At 42.7% G+C, this 19,074-nt stretch overlaps 1 protein-coding gene across 4 annotated transcripts in view; it reads left to right on the forward strand.

The window, feature by feature from the left end:
* Nucleotides 1-325: 325 nt before the first annotated feature.
* LOC306933509 (transmembrane protein 132D) overlaps nucleotides 326-19,074 on the forward strand; it is a 60,939-nt gene continuing 42,190 nt past the window's right edge. The window contains exon 1 of one of the 4 annotated variants that reach the window (XM_079515757.1): nucleotides 326-424. In XM_079515757.1, coding sequence (XP_079371883.1) covers nucleotides 418-424 — 7 coding nt within the window. In that variant the 5' untranslated portion in view covers nucleotides 326-417. Of the gene's footprint in view, nucleotides 425-836; nucleotides 1,006-1,079; nucleotides 1,170-19,074 lie in introns of those variants that run through there. The other 3 variants (XM_079515758.1, XM_079515759.1, XM_079515760.1) reach the window with 3 other exon arrangements.

The following is a 19,074-nucleotide window of genomic DNA, read 5'->3' on the forward strand; positions in this document are numbered from 1 at the left end:
GCACAACTGCATTTCTGCAGCACTTGTAAATCTCTTGTTTATAGGCATTCAAATGTGCCCCACCTGATCATATGTGTGACATAACATGATTGCACATAATGCCATTCTAATATCTGTCCATTAACTTATTGTGAGATGTCAATGTTGGCTGCTTTCAGCATGCCAACTACACACCACCACAACATCACCTCCTGTCATATGAGGGGGAAAAAATCTAATAACATGGATGACTAACTGCTCAGCCGGCATGTCATGCTGTTGTGAGCTTGCATGAGGGAAATATACATAAATTAAGGTCAAGGTCTGACATTCACTCATTGGCCTCCACCTAAGCCACTCTCTGGAGATGAAAATGTTTTAGATTTATTATTTTGGAGGAGAACTCTCTCCTGTTAATCCTCTGGACCTGATCATGGCATGTCAGGTAATTCCAAGGACTTGGCACTCTATCTTGGCAAAGGGGAAATAAGCCTTAACATGTCAACCCCCCCTGTAGATTGTCTCCAGGAATGCAATGGGGTCTGATGTACCACTCACTGCATGTACCTCTCTCTACGTAGCACATCCAGTGCAGCCGTTTATTTATGATTACTGGCACGTTTAACACCTTGTTTCCATGCAGCAATTTGCTCCATTTATGAAACATACGAAGAGCTGCATGGTGTTTATCTTGTGGGGAAAAAGCATGCTAGCAATAGTTACAGGAAGTGAGGTAGGAACATCTATAAAGGTACAGGAAGTGACGCGGCCAGCCGAGCCAGGGGTTCCATTTTAGGTAACAAAAATAGTGTTTGGTGGTGGTTTGTAAAAGAGACTCTTTTAAAGCCAATACTAAAGCAGAATCAGAAGTTGATATTGATAAACCACAGAGTAGTGGGCTGGAAAACTTTGAGATCTGAAGAAGAAAAGTTTGGCCAAGGAACATTTCTGAGGGTTTAGCTCTGAATCAATTCAGAGCTTTTGAACAAAGGGGAAACTGCTGTGGCATCCTGACTTGAAGGTTGGGTGAGGAATATACTTTTTTCCCTTTTTGAGCAATGCATTGCGTTTGTATTTGATGACTTTATGGATTGCTTGATTTTTGGAAAATATACATTTTTGGTTTGATTCGTACTTTTGGGATTACATTTTTGATACTTGACTCATTGAAGACATCGAAGGAACTTTAGGTTGCAAGACTTACATTTTTTTTAAATCTTGATTGTTCAATTGAATTTAATTATTATTTTGGTTGATCAAGTTTGTTTAAGTGAGATAAGTCAGATAAAAATATTGCAAATTAATTTCAAAAGCAACAGTTTTGTGTTTTCCTTTTGGTCTGCAATACAGTTTGTTTACTGATGCTGGTACAGGACCTGTATTTCTTTTAGTTCCTTAATATAACTCAGACATACAATTTTATGGTTCTGATTGTTTGCACAGCCATGTGTGTCCACATGCTGTACATACGTCATGTTGCATCTGTTGTCTTCCTGCTACAGTCGGCATGTTCCCATAGAGGTGTGGGATCAGAATCAGAATCAAATTTATCGTCACATTACAGGTTTCCAGGTGTAAAACAGTGGGTGAAATTGTTGTTGTTTCCATAAAAGAGAAATGGAAGAAGAAAGGGGCAAGGGGAAGAGACAATCTATCTACAGAATTATGCATAGTATCTATCCGGTGCAGTATAGTACCTGAGTAGGTATACGACATAAGGTGCGATAAGTACCTTGCCCCATTTTGTGCCCATATATGGATCTGACTGAAAATTGTTTGTGCCTGATGCCATGACGACACATTGTAGTACAGGAACTCTAAGGGAAATACAGGATCAACCTCAAACTAATTGCAAAAGAACCAAACTCATCTGATTTTGTATCTTTGATATATCCTGAATAACAGAAAAAAGGTTGCCTGGAATTGTCTGAGGGGGAGTGTTGAAAATGGCCTGTACAGTATGGCCACCATAGACATCCTATATAAGGCAAATATTTTCTAAATTTCCTTTTGCTTTGTCATTTGTCATCACAAATGTGATGCACATTTGGGCAAGTGGCTATGGCCGTTATTAGTCCAAGGGGTGTTTTTATGCAAAACTAATGCTTGGAATGGATTCAGCATCATGAAAACACCCTAGTTTGACATGTCACATGCTACTTAAAGCAAATTAGTTTGAGGTCAAATTACATTATTATTGGACTATTGAGGTTAGACAACATACTCCATATTTATGGTTCAGGCTAAGTCATGGTGACAACGTGGTCCACCCCATAGAGTTATATATAATCTAGAGGGTGGACGAGGAGGGAGGGAACCTATACCTAGAGGTTATAGCTGCTACACGTGTCCTCACACCTACGTCGCACCGCCAATCCGACCAAATGTCTGAGTCATTGTTACGGAGGCCATGTCACCCGTTGTATTCACCTGTCTTTGTTCCTTTTATGCCCATATAATTATGGAGATCCCTGGTGTTATAGGTCATAGTTTTGGTATTTGTAGTGCGCCCCCTATCCAGTATTACACTGGCCCGGGGCACAGTCGCAGATGATGCTGGATCAGCAGTGTGTGCGCGTGCGTGTGTGTGTGTGCGGATCTGTGTGTGGTTGTGTTCTCCAGAACATGTGAAGCATATCACCTGTCTTCTGAACGTATATGCCCTGTGGCAGACAGTCTTAACCCATTCAAAGTTTTCTAAATCATGACAATTTTCTGAAAGATTTGAGGCACATTTTAACGATTTTTCAAAAATAGCAGACCTACAAGTTCATAGCGCGCCACTCGGTGGCGCGCTATGAGCTTGTAGATCTGCTATTTTTCAATAGCTAAATTATAACATAATGTTTAAAACACCAAAAGGGGTTCCCGCCCAAAATGGGTTAATGGTTAATGTGGTTAAACGCTAACGTGACATGGATGCGTTCCAGGTCTCAATGGATTAAGCAACATAGGAAGCACACTCAGGCGGAAGACATACAGTAAATAGCTTGGGTAGCTGTGCAGGTACCATTGTATAGCAGAACGGCAGGTGTTTCTCCCAACATGAAGAATCACCACATTCAAACGATGTTTCATCTGAAATACTTTTTTCCAGACAACTGAACCCTACTCCTTCCGCTCAGGATAAGGTGAACTACAGTTGTAAACTAGTAAGCTGTGGACTGAGATAACCCCTCCAATATCAGCGGTTAATGAGGCGGAGACATAAGCTACAGCGGGCAGCCAGACACTATCATTTCTGTGCCATACGTTTACGTTTATGAGATAAGCTTTGTCAGAGGTCAGATGATGCTGTTTGATAGTTTGGCCAATTTCCAGTGCTATTCCTGGCGATGACGGTCGATTTGTCGACGGCAGCGTGGATTGCTGGCCGCAGTGAACGAGCGGCTGCAATGCTCTGGGCTCACAGGGGAAATCTGTTTGGGCTGCCTAGAGTTGAACTGCCAGGCAGTTTTACTTCTGGTGAGAAGATTGCTCTCATGTTTTATTGAACGTTGCCCCTGGCACCTTTCATTCCTGACAGTCTGATTCTACCAATGGCTACCCTGTGACCTAATGTCCAGCCATTGATGGCGGGTTCAATTGACACATAGTCTGACCCCTTCTATCAACTCATCACCCTCACAAGTCCTTATATAAAGGTACCCTTTCAAAGGTATATGGATAAATCATTTGCTGCCTAGCCTGCACTATACTTAATTGCACATTGCAATGAAATAAGCTGTCATATTTGCCCCTTACTTCACATATGATATACAGACATGGTCAGTCACAGCCATCCACTTCACTATCTTTTCTTGGGGCCCTCGCAAAACAAAGAACACCTCCTCCTAATGTTAGGCATGTCCACATGGCAATGTGGTGCACTTGAGTCAAGACCTCTCAGTATGGATGCACGATTAATCGGTCATCACATCGGTATCAGCTATATTAGCATTAGAATTGCAATATCTGCATCGGACCAATATCAAAATATCATATCAGTTTTAGCTGATATTTTATTTTAGAATTCACGTTTGAATGTGAAGCTGGAAAAACCCTTTGTGATGATGAAGGCTGCAGATTCAATCAGTCCTTTCTGGAGATTTGAACTTTGAAATGTGCGTCACTATAGGTCTAATAAATCAGGTTATAAGAATGCACTGTTTATAGAAGCAATATCGGTATCGGTCGTTTTGACCATGCAAAGAATCGGTAATCGGATTCGGATATTGGGCAAAATGTGCATCACTACGTCTCAGCATGCCAGCAACTGAAATGAGATACATTTGTGCAGACTCCTTCTCTGACCTCTGCGTCTGTGCAGACTCCTTCTCTGACCTCTGACCTCAGACTCCTTCTCTGACCTCTGCGTCTGTTACACACATTTCAGCCTATTATAGATGTACTGCAATTCACTGTAGTTGTCATGGAGCCAATGAGGCTCGCTTAACAGACTGCTGAACCCGAGTTACACAAGTTAATTGATAAAGACCTCTTTCCCCGCCGACCACGAGTTACCTGAGTTATGTTTTATTTGTTTTATTCGCCGTTTTTGATAACTTTTAAGACTTTTACAAGGTTTTCCGCGGACAGTGTTGGATACGTCACAGTTTTGTACCTTTTTTTTTTTTTTTTTTTTTTTTTTTCCCAACTTTTTTTCCCAATAGAAACGCTGGCACCTGGTCTGCGTTTCTATTGTAATGTACTGGCATGGATTGTGTTAAATGAGACCTATTTCAGAGCATTGGGTGAAGGAGAACTATATAAGTGAGATCTCATCTTGTACTTTCTTTGTCTCCCATAGGGATAAGTCTGGGAGAGAATAGAGGTAATAGCCTATTATCTATCGAGCTCAGTCACCCAGGACCATGCAGACAGCGTCGCAGTCCCGCCCCCTTCAGAATGACGAGTGGCCCTAATTATTATTATTTTTTGTAAAGATTTATTTAATGATAATAGCCTACAGACATCATCATTTAAAACAATGAATTACAGAATCAAGATTTTCTTTTTTTTAAACGAGACAAGACCAAAAAAAAAAAAAAAAGAAGACAAAAAACTGGCCCTAATTATTTGATCGGCCCAAAACATTGTGTTTATTGTCATGATTTGTCACAAGCCGAGTTGGCTGTGTCCGCGGTGTAAACGTCTTTAAATAAATACTTTTTGAAAAGCCTATGGGGAAAATGAATGGGGAATTATTTCCTGGGCCACTCGTGGTTCTGAAATGGGCGGGACTGCGACGCTCTAGGATATTACACCCATAGACATAATGGTAGACGCCTCTTCCGGCTCTGTGGCGTCTGTATCTCAACGGAAGGCAACATGGAGGCAACGGGAGGCGGTGGCGATGCGTGATTGCATTGGAAAGCTTTCCCGAGATTCCTTGCGAAGCACACAAGGAAGCTTAGAGAAGGAAATTACATGGTCACGTCACGTGACTGGGCTGCGCCATGACACTTTCATGGATGCTTTCATGGGAGCCAAACTACATCCAGAAGTTCGGCAGAATGCATTGGAGTCAATGAGAGCTCAGTGACCAGCTCATGAACACTATTTCTGAATGACTGAGACCTTTTGTAAAGTAATCGCTTCTGGACAATAACAGAAGACATGTAACACATTATTGTCTGCTGTGTTGCTTTTCGATGTGTACACTGTGTAATTTTATAGAGGTATGGTATCTAAAGAGCACAAAGCACCTTTCTGAACGTACTGAAGTATCACGAGACTTCCCACCGTTTCCTGTCTGTCAGTCAAATCTCTCGATACCTCAGAGCCAGAAACGATACCTGCTGCTTTTTAGATCCTCAAATACAATTATATACTGTGCACTCTGTGCACATCGAAAAGCAAGTGATTAGAAAACAACCTGTGATATGTCTTCTTTTATATTCCTGAACCGATTATGTGACAAATGTCTCAATTGTTCAGACATAATGTTTGTTATAAGCTGATCCAGCTGGCTCCATTCACTGCCATGTATTCATTGAATTTCCGGTGTGAGTTTTGGCTCCCATGAAAGTGTCCATGAAAGTGTCATGGCGCAGCCCAGTCATGTGACCATTTCCTTTCCTTCTGAAAGCTTCCTTGGAAGCACAGCGGAAGCAAAACGGAAGAACGGAAGGGGACATTGGGACGTTCGGTAGGCCAATCGGAGGCACGACGCCCTCTTTCCCTTTCCCAGCAGCACTTGCCTTCAAGATTCCGCTGGACTTCCTCCTCCTGTTGGAGACAGGTCTCTCCAATGAACTGCAGCGGCCAATGAGGCACCTATATTTTTTAATATCTATGATTACACCGCTTCTGAATGCATGGGAGCTTGCACAAGTTATGTTCACGTGTCAAAAGAAATCTCATGATCATTAACAGCTGTTCATGGATTAACATTTATAACAAGCTTCAGCCACCACCGCCCTCTAACGTCTCATTTGGTTGCACAATCCTTTTCGTCAAGAGTCTTGATGCAAAGCTTTTTTGCAAGTTTCGTCTTTGAATATATTTTTCAATCATTTGAATACGAATGCAATATGCAACAGATACACACATGCCTATAGCAAGACCCTAACCCTGAAGCCCAATTTAAACTGATTGGCAACATGGTCATACAGAGTTGTACTGTATATTATGCAGTATAAATTATCCATAGGTCCTATAAAGAAAAAGACATTTTTTCCCCCACAATGTGGGGTTTTTCTACCTATACAGTTATAGTTGTTACTCCCTTTTACTGTGGCACTTTGTACTGTCAAAACACATTTTTCTATGTGTTTCTGTCGTTGCGTACTTGGACACGATTATATATTATGTATATACACTGCATCTGTGTAATTGTGTATGCATGTGTGCTGACAGCTGGAGAGCTCCTGCTGATGTTTACACTATACAGCCTGCAGTATATTTACAGTATAAGCCTTAAGCCTGATTTATACTTCACCATGCGACAGTGTTCCAGCGCGCTGAAAACAGCCGATCTACAAGCTCACAACACGCCACAGATGCAACGCGCTGCCAGCTTGTACATCTGCTATTTTTGGGTGACACATTTGCACTACGGAGTATAAATGAGGTATTATTACGCTGCCTTTTCTTTGGCTGCAGAGCCATATGATATCAGCACAAAAACACATCTACATGTTTATTTTTCTCCATGTGTATTTTTGCAAGCATGCCTTTGTATACTGGTGTGTATATATGTGCACACTGCAGAGAGCTACAGTGCACTGTCCTGCCTTTGCCTTTTGCTGTGACTGATTTCTCTGTGGTGCTGGTGGGATTACTCTGGGGGATTAACCGCATACTGGCAGCAGCCATCGATGGGTCTGTGATGACAGTTCCCATCATCGTCATGTAGTTCCCACTTCAAACCCCCCTTGTGCCACCCAGGCTTAAAAAGGGAGAAAACAGCAGATTACACAAGTATGACAGCAGGGGGAGAAGTCATACAACATCACACAGTGAAGATTAGACTGAACATATAAACTCTTCTTCAGATGCCTGCCTGGGGAGTGTCCATCCCAAACTCATTGAGCTGTCTTCCATTGCCCAGTTTGGACCAGATAATGGAAGTGAAATAAAGCAGCTGCTTCCACTGCTGTGTAAACACAACTTTGCAGGTGAAAATATCACTATTTACAGACTCATCACAAAGACTACTGGATTGACTTTGGGGAATGAGATTGTCCCCCTCATTCCATGGAGAGTGCATGGAGAATCGGCCTGCCAGGCCGGGGCAGAGAGACCATTGTGGGCCGGTGTGGCCCGTGGGGTATGGAAATGAGTGTCTGAGAGTGCTCTTCCCTCTGGCCAGGGTAGCACTGCAGGGACAAATTATGGGAATTTGGGAAGAGAGAAGTGGCATATTCGGACACGACACGAGACGAGCGTGGGGTCCTAGAGGTCGGGAGTCCTCCACCCACCTTTGAAAATGTCATTCGACCAAGGCTCAGACTCCCACCAGCACGAATGCGTGGAGAACCGGCCTGCCAGGCTGGTGCAGATAGACCATCGTGGGCCACTCTCAGCGAGGGCCAGCAGAGCATGGAAGTGAGAATCCGAGGCCGCTCTCCCCTCTGGCCAGCGTAGCACTGCACGATCAGAGGCACTGAGGCGAGAGGGTGTATAGGAAGCGAGAGTCGCCGTCATCGGGCACGAGACGAGCGTGCAGGCTCCTGCCAGGGTCCTGGAGGTCGTGAGGACTCCCTCTCCTTGAAAATGCTTTTCCCAGCTCGGATATGCAGAGAACCGGCGGCAGGTGTCCCCAGAGCAGGGCCATGGCCAGGCGACGCGGTCCACCCTGGACCGGGTCTGACTGGCTTTATTAAGCTGTTGGGTGGCATGGTGGTGCAATGTTGGGGAGGCCTTAGCTGAATGGCTAGAGAGGCTGCTGGGAAACAGGTTTGATTCCTGGCAATGTGTCGGTGTCTCTGAACAAGAACTCTTAACTGTATGTAGTATCATGTCAGTATCATGGTCATTATCATGTGGTCATGGTCAGTATCATGTCAGTATGATACTGACATGGTATGTTACCGCACATTGTTACCATGACAGGGCCTGACACCTACAAGCCAACCATGCGTCGCATGGTGATAAGTTGGTGGCTTGTAGATGTCCTGTCCCACCTGTGTGTCTCTCTTTCACTCTCGCTCTCTCACACGCAGAGACAGACAGACAGACAGACAGACAGACAGACAGACAGACAGACAGACAGACAGACAGACAGAATCAAAATCTTTTTTTCCATGTATTGGATCATGTCTTGGATCATGACACAACTCTAGGCCCTGACCATTTGTGCCAGACTACATTTTCATCAATTTTGTGTTTTCTTCAAAACCCACTTTTCGCTACTACAAATGCAGTCCAAAACGTATACCAGTCAAATTGCACAGGTTCCATTCCATATGGCTATGACTGCCTTCCAAACTTTGCGGTTCCTGGTTAGGCAACTTGCATGGTGGGAATCTGCACACTTTCCTAGTTTCCTTATATGATTCTCTGCACCTCACACTGATGTGTGCTTCTTGTGTTGAATGATAATGCTTCAGTCCCTTTTGTGGGGTTGTCATTCCGTCTCCAACTGACAATGCTGGCACGTTGTTCTTGAGAAGAGCACATTTGACAGACGCTCTCTGTAAGCACATGTAAATTGTATTTCTGCCTGTTTGTGTGAGTTTAGAATAATAATGAGCATGTGAGTGGTTAGAGTGACACATGTGGCTTAACACGTCAGCAGTAGACTACATCTGTCTGTCAGCGCACGGAGACGTGATGATGTGCATTGAAAACACATTTCCCTCCTTGTGGCGTTCACATCGATCACAGGTTTATGGACACTGTTACCACTCCAGCACATCTCTGTTGTGACATCCATCTATGTCAATGCCGCCGCAACTTGCATATACCGAGGCTCTGTTGCCTTTTTTTTGTCCTCTAACATAACAGATTTGTGACAGATATTATCACACACGTTCTCCACCTCTGCAGCTTATACAGGTCGTGTTATGAGACTTTCCTTCATAATATGTTTTGAAATCCACATTTTGCACACACATTTTGTGTCAACAAATGAATGCTGAACAGGTTGTGTGTTTTTTCTATGACACACCCTGATAATAAAAAGGTCAGCAATAACAAATTTGCATTGAAGCCTGACTGTGGTATATGCATTCAGCTAATTAAATTACATTTAGGCAGTATTTCCAGAATACTTTGTATGCTTCCCAGTGTGGGGGCTAAGTAGACAGACAGACAGACAGACAGACAGACACCCATGAGACGCCACAGCAGTTACACGTTAACGTTACAGAATTGGTTGTGTAGGCCTACAGAATTATAAGGCAAAAGAAAAACAAGAAGCATCAACGGTATACGGAAGTAAAATCAAATAAAGTAAAGTGTAGTACACACACACACACACAGTAAATCTTTTTTCGTACTTTTTAACAGCTTTATTTATAGATTTTAGATGATGCTGGTGCATAAGCAATAAGCATATTACACACCAGCAGTGCCTAAAATCCGGTTAATATAACTCTGAGAGCGTACAGTACAGATGTAACCAATGGGTGCATTTGTAGTAGCCTACTCTGTAGAGTTTACAGTGTAGGCCAGGATTATGACGGAGCCCACAGCAGCACTACAGCATGCGGCAGCAGCAGTCCCATCACTAGTATAGTGTGTAGTTGGATGCTTTTGCTGCTGCTTCTTATCACAGTGTTGCACAGTGTTGTTGAGGTGCAGCTGACACACAACTCACTCCCGGCATGCAGCTTCCTCCTGAGTCCTGACTCACACATCCTGGGAAGTGTGGTCATAGATCTCCTATTTAGTGGATCATCCTTTAGTTAGTAAACACCACTTATTTGAGTATAAAACGTGTTGTGCAATGAAAAATATTGGTTGAGTCAGTGACACTGACCGAACCCATGCAAAGTGAGGCATGCAAATGCTGAGAGTTGTTTGGATGTTTTTCCTGCTCAAACTTTGAACTTCTGGCAGGGCTGTTCACAGGCTTGGGGATATTTATTCAGAAAATATCCACAATGTTCTGCATATGCAGGAACAGAAAGAACAGTTTTTGGTAAATAGTGTTATTATGTCACGTGAGAGAGACTCAGAGTAGAGTCGCTGCTTCTTCGCCTGGAAAGGAGCCAGCTAGGTGGTTCGGGCATCTGGTTAGGATGCCTCTCGGGCGTCTCCCTAGGGAGGTCCTTGAGGCACATCCCACTGGGAGGAGACCCCGGGGCAGACCAAGGCGCAGTTGGAGGAAACGCATCGACTCACTGGCCTTGGAATGTCTCTGGATCCCCCAGAAGGAAGTCACTAATGTTACTCTGGTGAGGGAAGTCTGGAGCACTCTGGTGGAGCTGTTGCCCCCGCGACCCGACTACGGTTAAGTGGTTGAAGATGGATGGATGTTCTTCTGCAGCAGGCATACCTGTCCATAGACCGGACAGGAAGGACCAAGACAAATATTCTGACACAATGAACACAAATATGCTAACACTATTGAATTTACTGTTTTTTGTCATTTATAAATAACACAATACCTACTCACCTTACTGTATTTCAAGTTAAAGGTAGGGTATGTGGTTAAAACAAAAATGTTTTTGTGAAAAGGTTAGACTATAGAAAACTCTATAAACTATATCCTATACCTATTCCGGTATCTCGACCTGAAAATGCATTTTCTATTTACCAAACATCTGGAGAGAGGGAGATCCCTATATGAACAAACAATCTATTGCAATGATTGAGAATATAGAGCTTTTAACACTTTTTTTAACAAAAGAAAATCACAGGCCTTTATTTTAACACCTCACAACGACCATGAGAGGGCACTACAAATCTGCCTGATGCTAATTGCCCACTAATGGCTAAATATCACCTCCAGTCAGTTAACAGTGGTCACACCTGACCAGGCAATGTCCAATTTGGTTTATAGTTAATTTCAAGGATGAAGTTAAAAGGAAAAAGAAAATCTCTCAAATCAGACTTGAGAGACAAGATGAAAAAGTAATCAGCATCTGCTGAACTTTAATTGCTTTCACCTGCAAATGTGTGGCTGTATAGCTTTACAATTACACACCAGTGAATGAAATCGTTTATAGTGGGTATATCTGCATTCTGCCCATTATATGTCCGTAAGTGGCCATATTATGTATGCTAGTATAGTTGTAAGGGAAATTATCCAGTTTGGTTGAAGTTTAATCACAGGCTAGGCCCTGGCTATAGATTATCGGCCTATTATCCAATTACTAATGTAAATGAACGATTCATTTATATTGGTAGCTGAAAATACAAATGTAATGAAACACGGTTTTAACAATGCATTATGTCGAAATTGTGCACAACCGGATATTTCAAATGATCCGATTTGAAATGTGTTATAGCATTATAAAACATTTATGTTTAATTAATACTTCTTGGCTGGTGCGAATTAAACAGTATCCCAAGTAGGCTACTGTTCAGCACGTTTTGATAGCGAATAACGGCACCTAATAGTAGCCTAACAGATCCTCGCGTTACGTTCGAGCGACGTCGAGTTAAATCCTACCAGCGCATTGGTCTCTCTTCCATGCTTTATCACCGGATGACTGTGACAGCTGATGGGTTTAGTGCCATGGAGGATTTCACACAGGACAGTCAGTGATCTGTTAACAACAGCCGTTTAACACCACAGTATGACCCAACCAACGGTGGCTGACAGGCTGTGGAATATGTATGGAAGCTGCTGCGTGGGGAAATGTAACTGAATCGTGACTTTGTTTTTTTTAGAAAGGAAAGGAAAGAGCGAAAGAAAAAAGTAATTTTGTGAAAAATAGATTTAGATTTTGTTTTATTTTGTCGTTACGCTCGTTTTTGCGCTCGTTGACTGAACGTCTTTATTTCGAGAGACGCACCATTGCTCTTTACGCACAACTTTTACGCATTGGGGACTTCTCAAATGTTACTGTCATGTTGTTACTTGTTACCTATACAGTACGGACTGCACTACTGTTCAAACAGGTGTAATTTAGTCAAGTATGTGAACAGAAATGTAGGCTAATCCATCCACAGACTGCTGAAACTAACCAAAACTCAGCGGACTTTTATGGAATATTGGACCTTTCCGCGTGCCAAAATGAGCCTTTACTGTCATAGCTCGAGGATCTTACGTACCGGTATACTCTTAGCGACAATCGTGACAGTTCTCACACAAGGTAGGTGTCTGACCATAACATTAACCAATGATAATTACATGTAATGTGGATTGAGAATAATTAGCTACTGTGATCACTCAGCTATACTCCAGTAGCCTGTAACTAGTACGGTTAAACCATCATGCAACGTGTGTAATTATTGAATTTGATGAAAAATAGTTCTCCTGTAATATTGACCTACTGTAGTAGAGTAGATAACTGGGTGTGGGTAAAACACAAGTCTCTTTGAAGAGTTGAAGGCAAGCATAATCGCCTATTGGCATGGGAACACAGGGAACACAGACTTCATTGGAACACAGGGTCTAATAATCTCATTAGTGACATGAAGCTAATGACAGCTAGACCTTCAGTTAATTTGCTGTTAAGAGTTGTTGATTGAAGGTAAATTGGGGAGGGGGGGCTATGTTGAAACTTTCCTTAATACATTTACACAATGTGAGATCCAATATTCCACCCCAGGAAGTCTTATTGGTTTAACTTTGAGGCAGCAGCAGCATTTTCACATGTGAAACAAACAGTAAACAACTTGTGCAAGTGACTGAAGACAGCATGTAGCAATCTTAAATAACTGACCCTAAAATAGCTATTTCCAGGGATTATACAGACTGGCTGATTTATACGGATAAAAAGGGATGATCAAAAAAGAGAACTCATAATAAGACTGCTTTTTAAAATCCGCTTTAAGAATCTCACTGGACACAGCAATTTCAGCATAGGCCTCTTTTCCTCTATCTGCCCTCCTTTTCCTTTCTATCTCAATTTCCATTCCCCTTTCCTCATCTTAAACCTGTCTCCCTATACATACCACCATTGCTGCATCCTGTTTGAATGTTTATATGTTCCTACTAGACCGGCTAGTGTCTATATCATATGATACGAGTATAATGCCATCCAAGAGAATTCCAATCCAGTGACAGTGTTCAAAGACATTTGTCTAGGAAGTGCTTCTTCCATCATGTTTAGCCCTGTCATTTATCCTGGAAAGAGTTTATGCACAGGTCTGCACTAGCTGTAAGCAGTTGTATGCAACCAAGTCACATCATTTAATGCCAAACATGGACCAACCGAACCTGACATAACAAATACAAAATTAGCCCTGTTAGAAACCATCTAGACACCTAATTTATGCTTTGCTGCACAATCCGAAAGTTGATCGATTTAAGTACTGTATTAGTGGTTTTCCACCATTGTGCAACTAAGTATACATTAGGCTTAACAGGCAGACATCCACACAGGCCTCTTTGATGCCATTTGAAGTCAGATCATTTCTGCAAGCTATTTTGCACATATGGTAAAAGTCATTACAGCACATTAGAATGCATGGGGGCTGCTCAGACTTTGTATACTTAGTAATCGAATAATACAATTGCATACGTGATAATAGGCAAAGAATGCTATATTGAATAAAAATAAGTCACTCTGCATGTGACAAACCAAGTGGTACAGTATAGAAGCTTATAATGGACTGTACATCAGAATGTACTCTTTAGCTCGAGAGACCCACAGTGATTTGTTTATTGGAAATGTTTCATTAGGCACAGTGGTAGTGAAATTACTTGGCACTCAAACTGTTATAAAAGGCCAGCGTGGTTGTGAGCTGTTGTTTTGCACCAACAACCAGTGTAATAATCAGAAAGTGTAGACCTCAATTAACATTACAGTATGACAACTCAAAGCATTCTACCATTTGTTTAAATGCTTTTTCAGTTTAGTTTATTCAGTTCAGCTTATTATTGTGTCACAAATACATAAATGTAGTGTAGTTTGTAAAAGTATTTTACTTTGTTAAACAAAGTAAACCACTGACATTCTTTACACATCCCATAAGCTTGGACTGCGCTATAAAATATCTTTTGACAACGAACTGTTAATCTATTCTCGTCCAATGAATTTGAATTTATACCTGGTTTTGGATTAAAACTCTGAACCACCGTAACACAGAGACAATTTTAATCTGGAAGGGGTAAACATTTCAATCCATTTGACAGATTTGATTAACCTGGCATATCACTGTAAGCCTACTGTAAGCCTGCATGGCATATGACTTCAAAAGGGAAACTGCCTCTTGTTTCCACCCTATTCATGCATTTTTAGTCGACATACTGTTTCAAGGAAAAGTTGAATTGAAAAGTGATAATGAAAGTATTATTATAAAATCTGTACGAGTGGAAGCTTTCAATGTGGACACATGTCCACAGCCAGAGTGTGTTGGAAGGTCTGCATGGAGGTCTCATTCACCGCTCCAATTATTTTCCCAACCATTCTTGAGGCAGACAGTAAGAAGGCTGGCTGACAGGGAGACACAGCAGGAAGGAACGATGTTGGCAGGATTCAATTCTAGGCCAACAAGAATTTGTGTGTTTTTTCCAGAGGTGAGCATCTTTACCAGCACACCGTTGACAGGCACGTGTTGATGCCGCCTTCTGGGTTGGCGGCCAAGAAGGAAGAGTCCCTCCGAGATGAGTGATTTGAAAGGCTGGAACAGATGGGGGAGTGGATTTGCTCCCTTGTTTATCAGCTGAGGGCAGGGCTGCCATGTTGAGAGGACCATTTAAGTTCTCCTTAAATTGCTTGCTTGTCAAAATAACTGAAACGGTGCCGTTGGGGGAAGAACGCCTCTCTTTACGTTGCTAACTTGTCAGACAGCAGAAATGGAGTCTGCAATAGAATGCTGTTCACTAGGCCTATACTGTATCTTTAAACCTAGCATGTTTACACAATGATGTAGAGATGCCCTCCTGAGGACTTTGAAGATGTCTGGTCTTCGGGGAAAAAGGAAGCAGAGTGGGAATGAGTTGACCCGTTAAAAGTCACACTGTAAAACGTGACAAGTGTGTTGCTGAAGAAAGAAATCAAAGCGATCTGCTGCCAGGGCTAGTATTAACCAGCACATCTGTCACACCGGCCTGTGTTGAACACAGACATGACACACAGACATGTGTTAGTATGGTTCCTTATTGGTGCTGTGTTGACATTTGGACTGTGTGACATATAACGCTGTTTATAGTTTGAGCTGTTCAATTCCTAGGCTCTTCCCCAGGGGAAGTTCTGAAGATAAAAATCAGAGAGCAGAGACATATCAAACATCCACCATGGGGGACAGGGATGATGTACCCTCCATAATAAAATCTCCAAGCCCTGCTCATTGGGGGGGGGGGGGGGGGGAGTCATCAGTGACAGATGTTTCCCTCAATTCCCTGGCATATTTCGTCACAATTTGACCTTTAGTTTCGAAACGAATTTGTCGCATTGCGACGGGAGATTGCAAAACTATACTGTATACTAGTTTATACCTGTGCCGTGCGCACCCAAACTATAATAATGAAGACTTTGGGAGCACAACAACTTTGCACGGTTGAGCCAACTCGCTGGCATTCTCTACCATTTGTGTGTATCTAGACTGTAGCCCTGAATAACAACCAACCGACTGCGACTGCTTCTGCTCTTTATTTTCAACACGTGCATAACACACTTCATCAGGCAACACGTGAATAGATTAATGCATGAATTACTTTAGTTATGGGGTGGGAAGAAGGGGTTTGATTTTGGCTATATTTTGAAGCAGGGCCGGATTAACACCTCTGAGGGCCCCTGGGCACTGAAGCTGGAAGGGTCCCCTACACATGCACGTGCAAATCTTTGTGTGCTCGCATAACGTGCACAAAATCTGGGCCATTTTGGGGCAGTTTTATGCTGTTATATTGGCCTATTCCTGGCCACCTACCCTGTCCTGCAGAGTGACAGTCAGGCAGTAACAAGCACATTATTTTTGAGTGGTGTAACCATAGGGTGCAGCCACGCCAATGCCCTGGCTGTGTCAGTGTGTCCCTATGTATGTTTAGGGTACCAACAGGGGGCGCTGTTGCACCGCTCACTTCAGACTGGTCTGATTTTACTTTACCCACATAGTAATTAAATGGGTGAGAGAATCTGCCAGTGTATTTCAGTGTTTTTGCCTTTTTTGTCAAGCCACCTGACGCTATGCATGAAGAATGAAAACAAAGCAATGTTAATGCTGGATAGTGGACATCACATATTTTATTCCACCAGAATCACCTCTCCACCTGACCTCACATGCAGCCCAGTGGGCCCACCCACCTTGAACAGCCAATCTAGCGCATTGTTGCTTTACACACAATTGCACTTTTCAGCTGCATTCTCAGCAACAATAAAACAATTATTTTAGACACCATTTATTTCATTCTGATTAGTGGGGAAAATTTCTGTGGAGCTAAAAAAAACAAAACAAACTAGAAAAAGTGCCCTTCTGGGCACAGGTCTCCACCAGGAGGATAGGACTGTGTGAGATGTTTGGCAAAATGTTTAGGATTAATATAAACATGTTTTTGAAGCATTTTGTTCCAAAAATGTGTTTTGCAAAAATCAACCTGTTGGTGGCGCTATAACAGGCCAATGTGAAAAGGGTGGGATACATTCCTCAGCCTAGTAAGAAAATGTGTGAAAGATTTCACGTAAATGGCATGCTGCGTTCATGATTTGAGGCTTTTGTTCAAAACGGGGCAATCTTGCAAACTGTGAAAGCCAATTATAGCCAATTAGGATGGAATATGAAATATCGGACAGATCCGACTTGAGCACATGACCATAGAGATACTGTGTAACGATGTGTGAGATTTTTGGACAGAATCTGGAGGAGTAATATCAAAAAATGTGTTTTACAGAAGTCGGCCTCCTGGTGGCGCTATAAAAGGCAGATGCGGAAAATGCAGGTCAAAGGTTTGTCCTTGGCCTCTAGGGAGTGTGCATGCAACGTATCACGCAGATCGGTGCAGTTTTAGGTAAACAATGTGAAAAGCTGCCTCATGGTGGCGCTATAACAGGCCGTTCTGGAAAATGTGGGGCAGAGGTTCATCGTTGGCATCCAGGGAGTGTGTGTGCAAAGTTTGGCATTGATCGGGCCAACGGTGCCGGAGATTAGCTGATAACGGACGGACGGAAGGACGGAAGGAAGGACACACACACACACACACACGGACGGAGTGCAAAACATACTCTCTCCCCATGCCTTCGGCCTGGTGGAGACAAAAAACAAAGTGTCCATATGGTAGATCCTTCGATGGTTTCGAAGGTGGTAGAAAGAGGATAGGATAACCTTTACAGTACGTGACCTTGGCTGTGGATGTGGCATTTTGAAGATATGCGGTTTTTCAGAACAGCTGATCTGAGTGATATGTCCATATATGGGCATAATATAGATTTCCAGTTGTGCAGAATCACCATATGGGCATTCCAATATACAGGGTATAGTTCGGAGGCTTAGTGAAAGGATAGTGCAATTGCGGATAAAAGCGTCATTTTTTGCATGATGGTTCGTTAGGGTCAGTTATTGAATTTTAGCCTAGGAGCCCTTGTCAAATATCTATTTTAAATATCAAATTGCAAGACATTATTATCAATGCAATATGTGAAATATGTGAAAATCCGCTTAGTATTTTTCAGACTATATACATCATAAAATGATCAGATTATTTCCAAATGTGATAAAGTTGACTTATTTTGACATTATTAAAGTCACAGAACATGAAATATCATCAATAACACCTTTATTGCAATGAAGAATACATACAAATGAACTAGAACTCGACCGGCCATCGGACGGTCTCGCGCCACACCATCCAGGTGGCCAGTTGTCCGGGTGGCCACTTGTTCAGTCAGACTACATTTTGGGTGCGGTACTGAACCATACTGTAGCGTACTGTACAATACTGTACCAGACTGTACTGTACTGTACTGTACTGTACTGTACTGTACTGTACTGTACTGTACTGCAATGTACCATACTGTATGTTACTGTACCGTACTGTACCAGACTGTACGTTACCGTACCGTACCATACTGTACTGTACCATACCGTGCTGCTGTGTGTGCGCGTGTGTGTGTGTGTGTGTGAAGTGAAAAGGGGAGGGGTCGGTGAATGTGGAAATTGTGATATAATTTGCGTCACAGCAAAATGTTGCACAATAACAGTATGGCACACAAAAGCAATATTTGTACAATACATATGACAGGTGAGCGGAGGCAATGTAGTGCAGATGGATTCCTGTGGCATGTAGAATTTGTTTGTGCTTCTTCTGTCGTATATGTCCTTAGACCTTCAGCTCCATTGCAGCAAACCAGTCCAGTGTGTCATTGTCTAGGTCAATTAAGCCTTGATCACTATTTGGTGGCCGGTATGTGGGGCAGCTGGTCAGCACGTGTTCCACAGTCTGTAATGGATCCCCACATTCTCAGTGGGCACTGTCTGTGAGACCCCACTTCTGCATGGATGCACCAAAGCGTCCCACACCCGTCCTCAGGCGGTTGAGGGTTGTCCACGGGGGAGGCGCTGGCCAGGAACATCTGTGAGATCCTCGATGTAGTAGTGAAGCCTGGAAGTATCTGC

The sequence above is a fragment of the Electrona antarctica genome (genome assembly GCF_951216825.1).
Source record: "Electrona antarctica genome assembly, chromosome: 12".
Taxonomy (NCBI): Eukaryota; Metazoa; Chordata; class Actinopteri; order Myctophiformes; family Myctophidae; genus Electrona; species Electrona antarctica.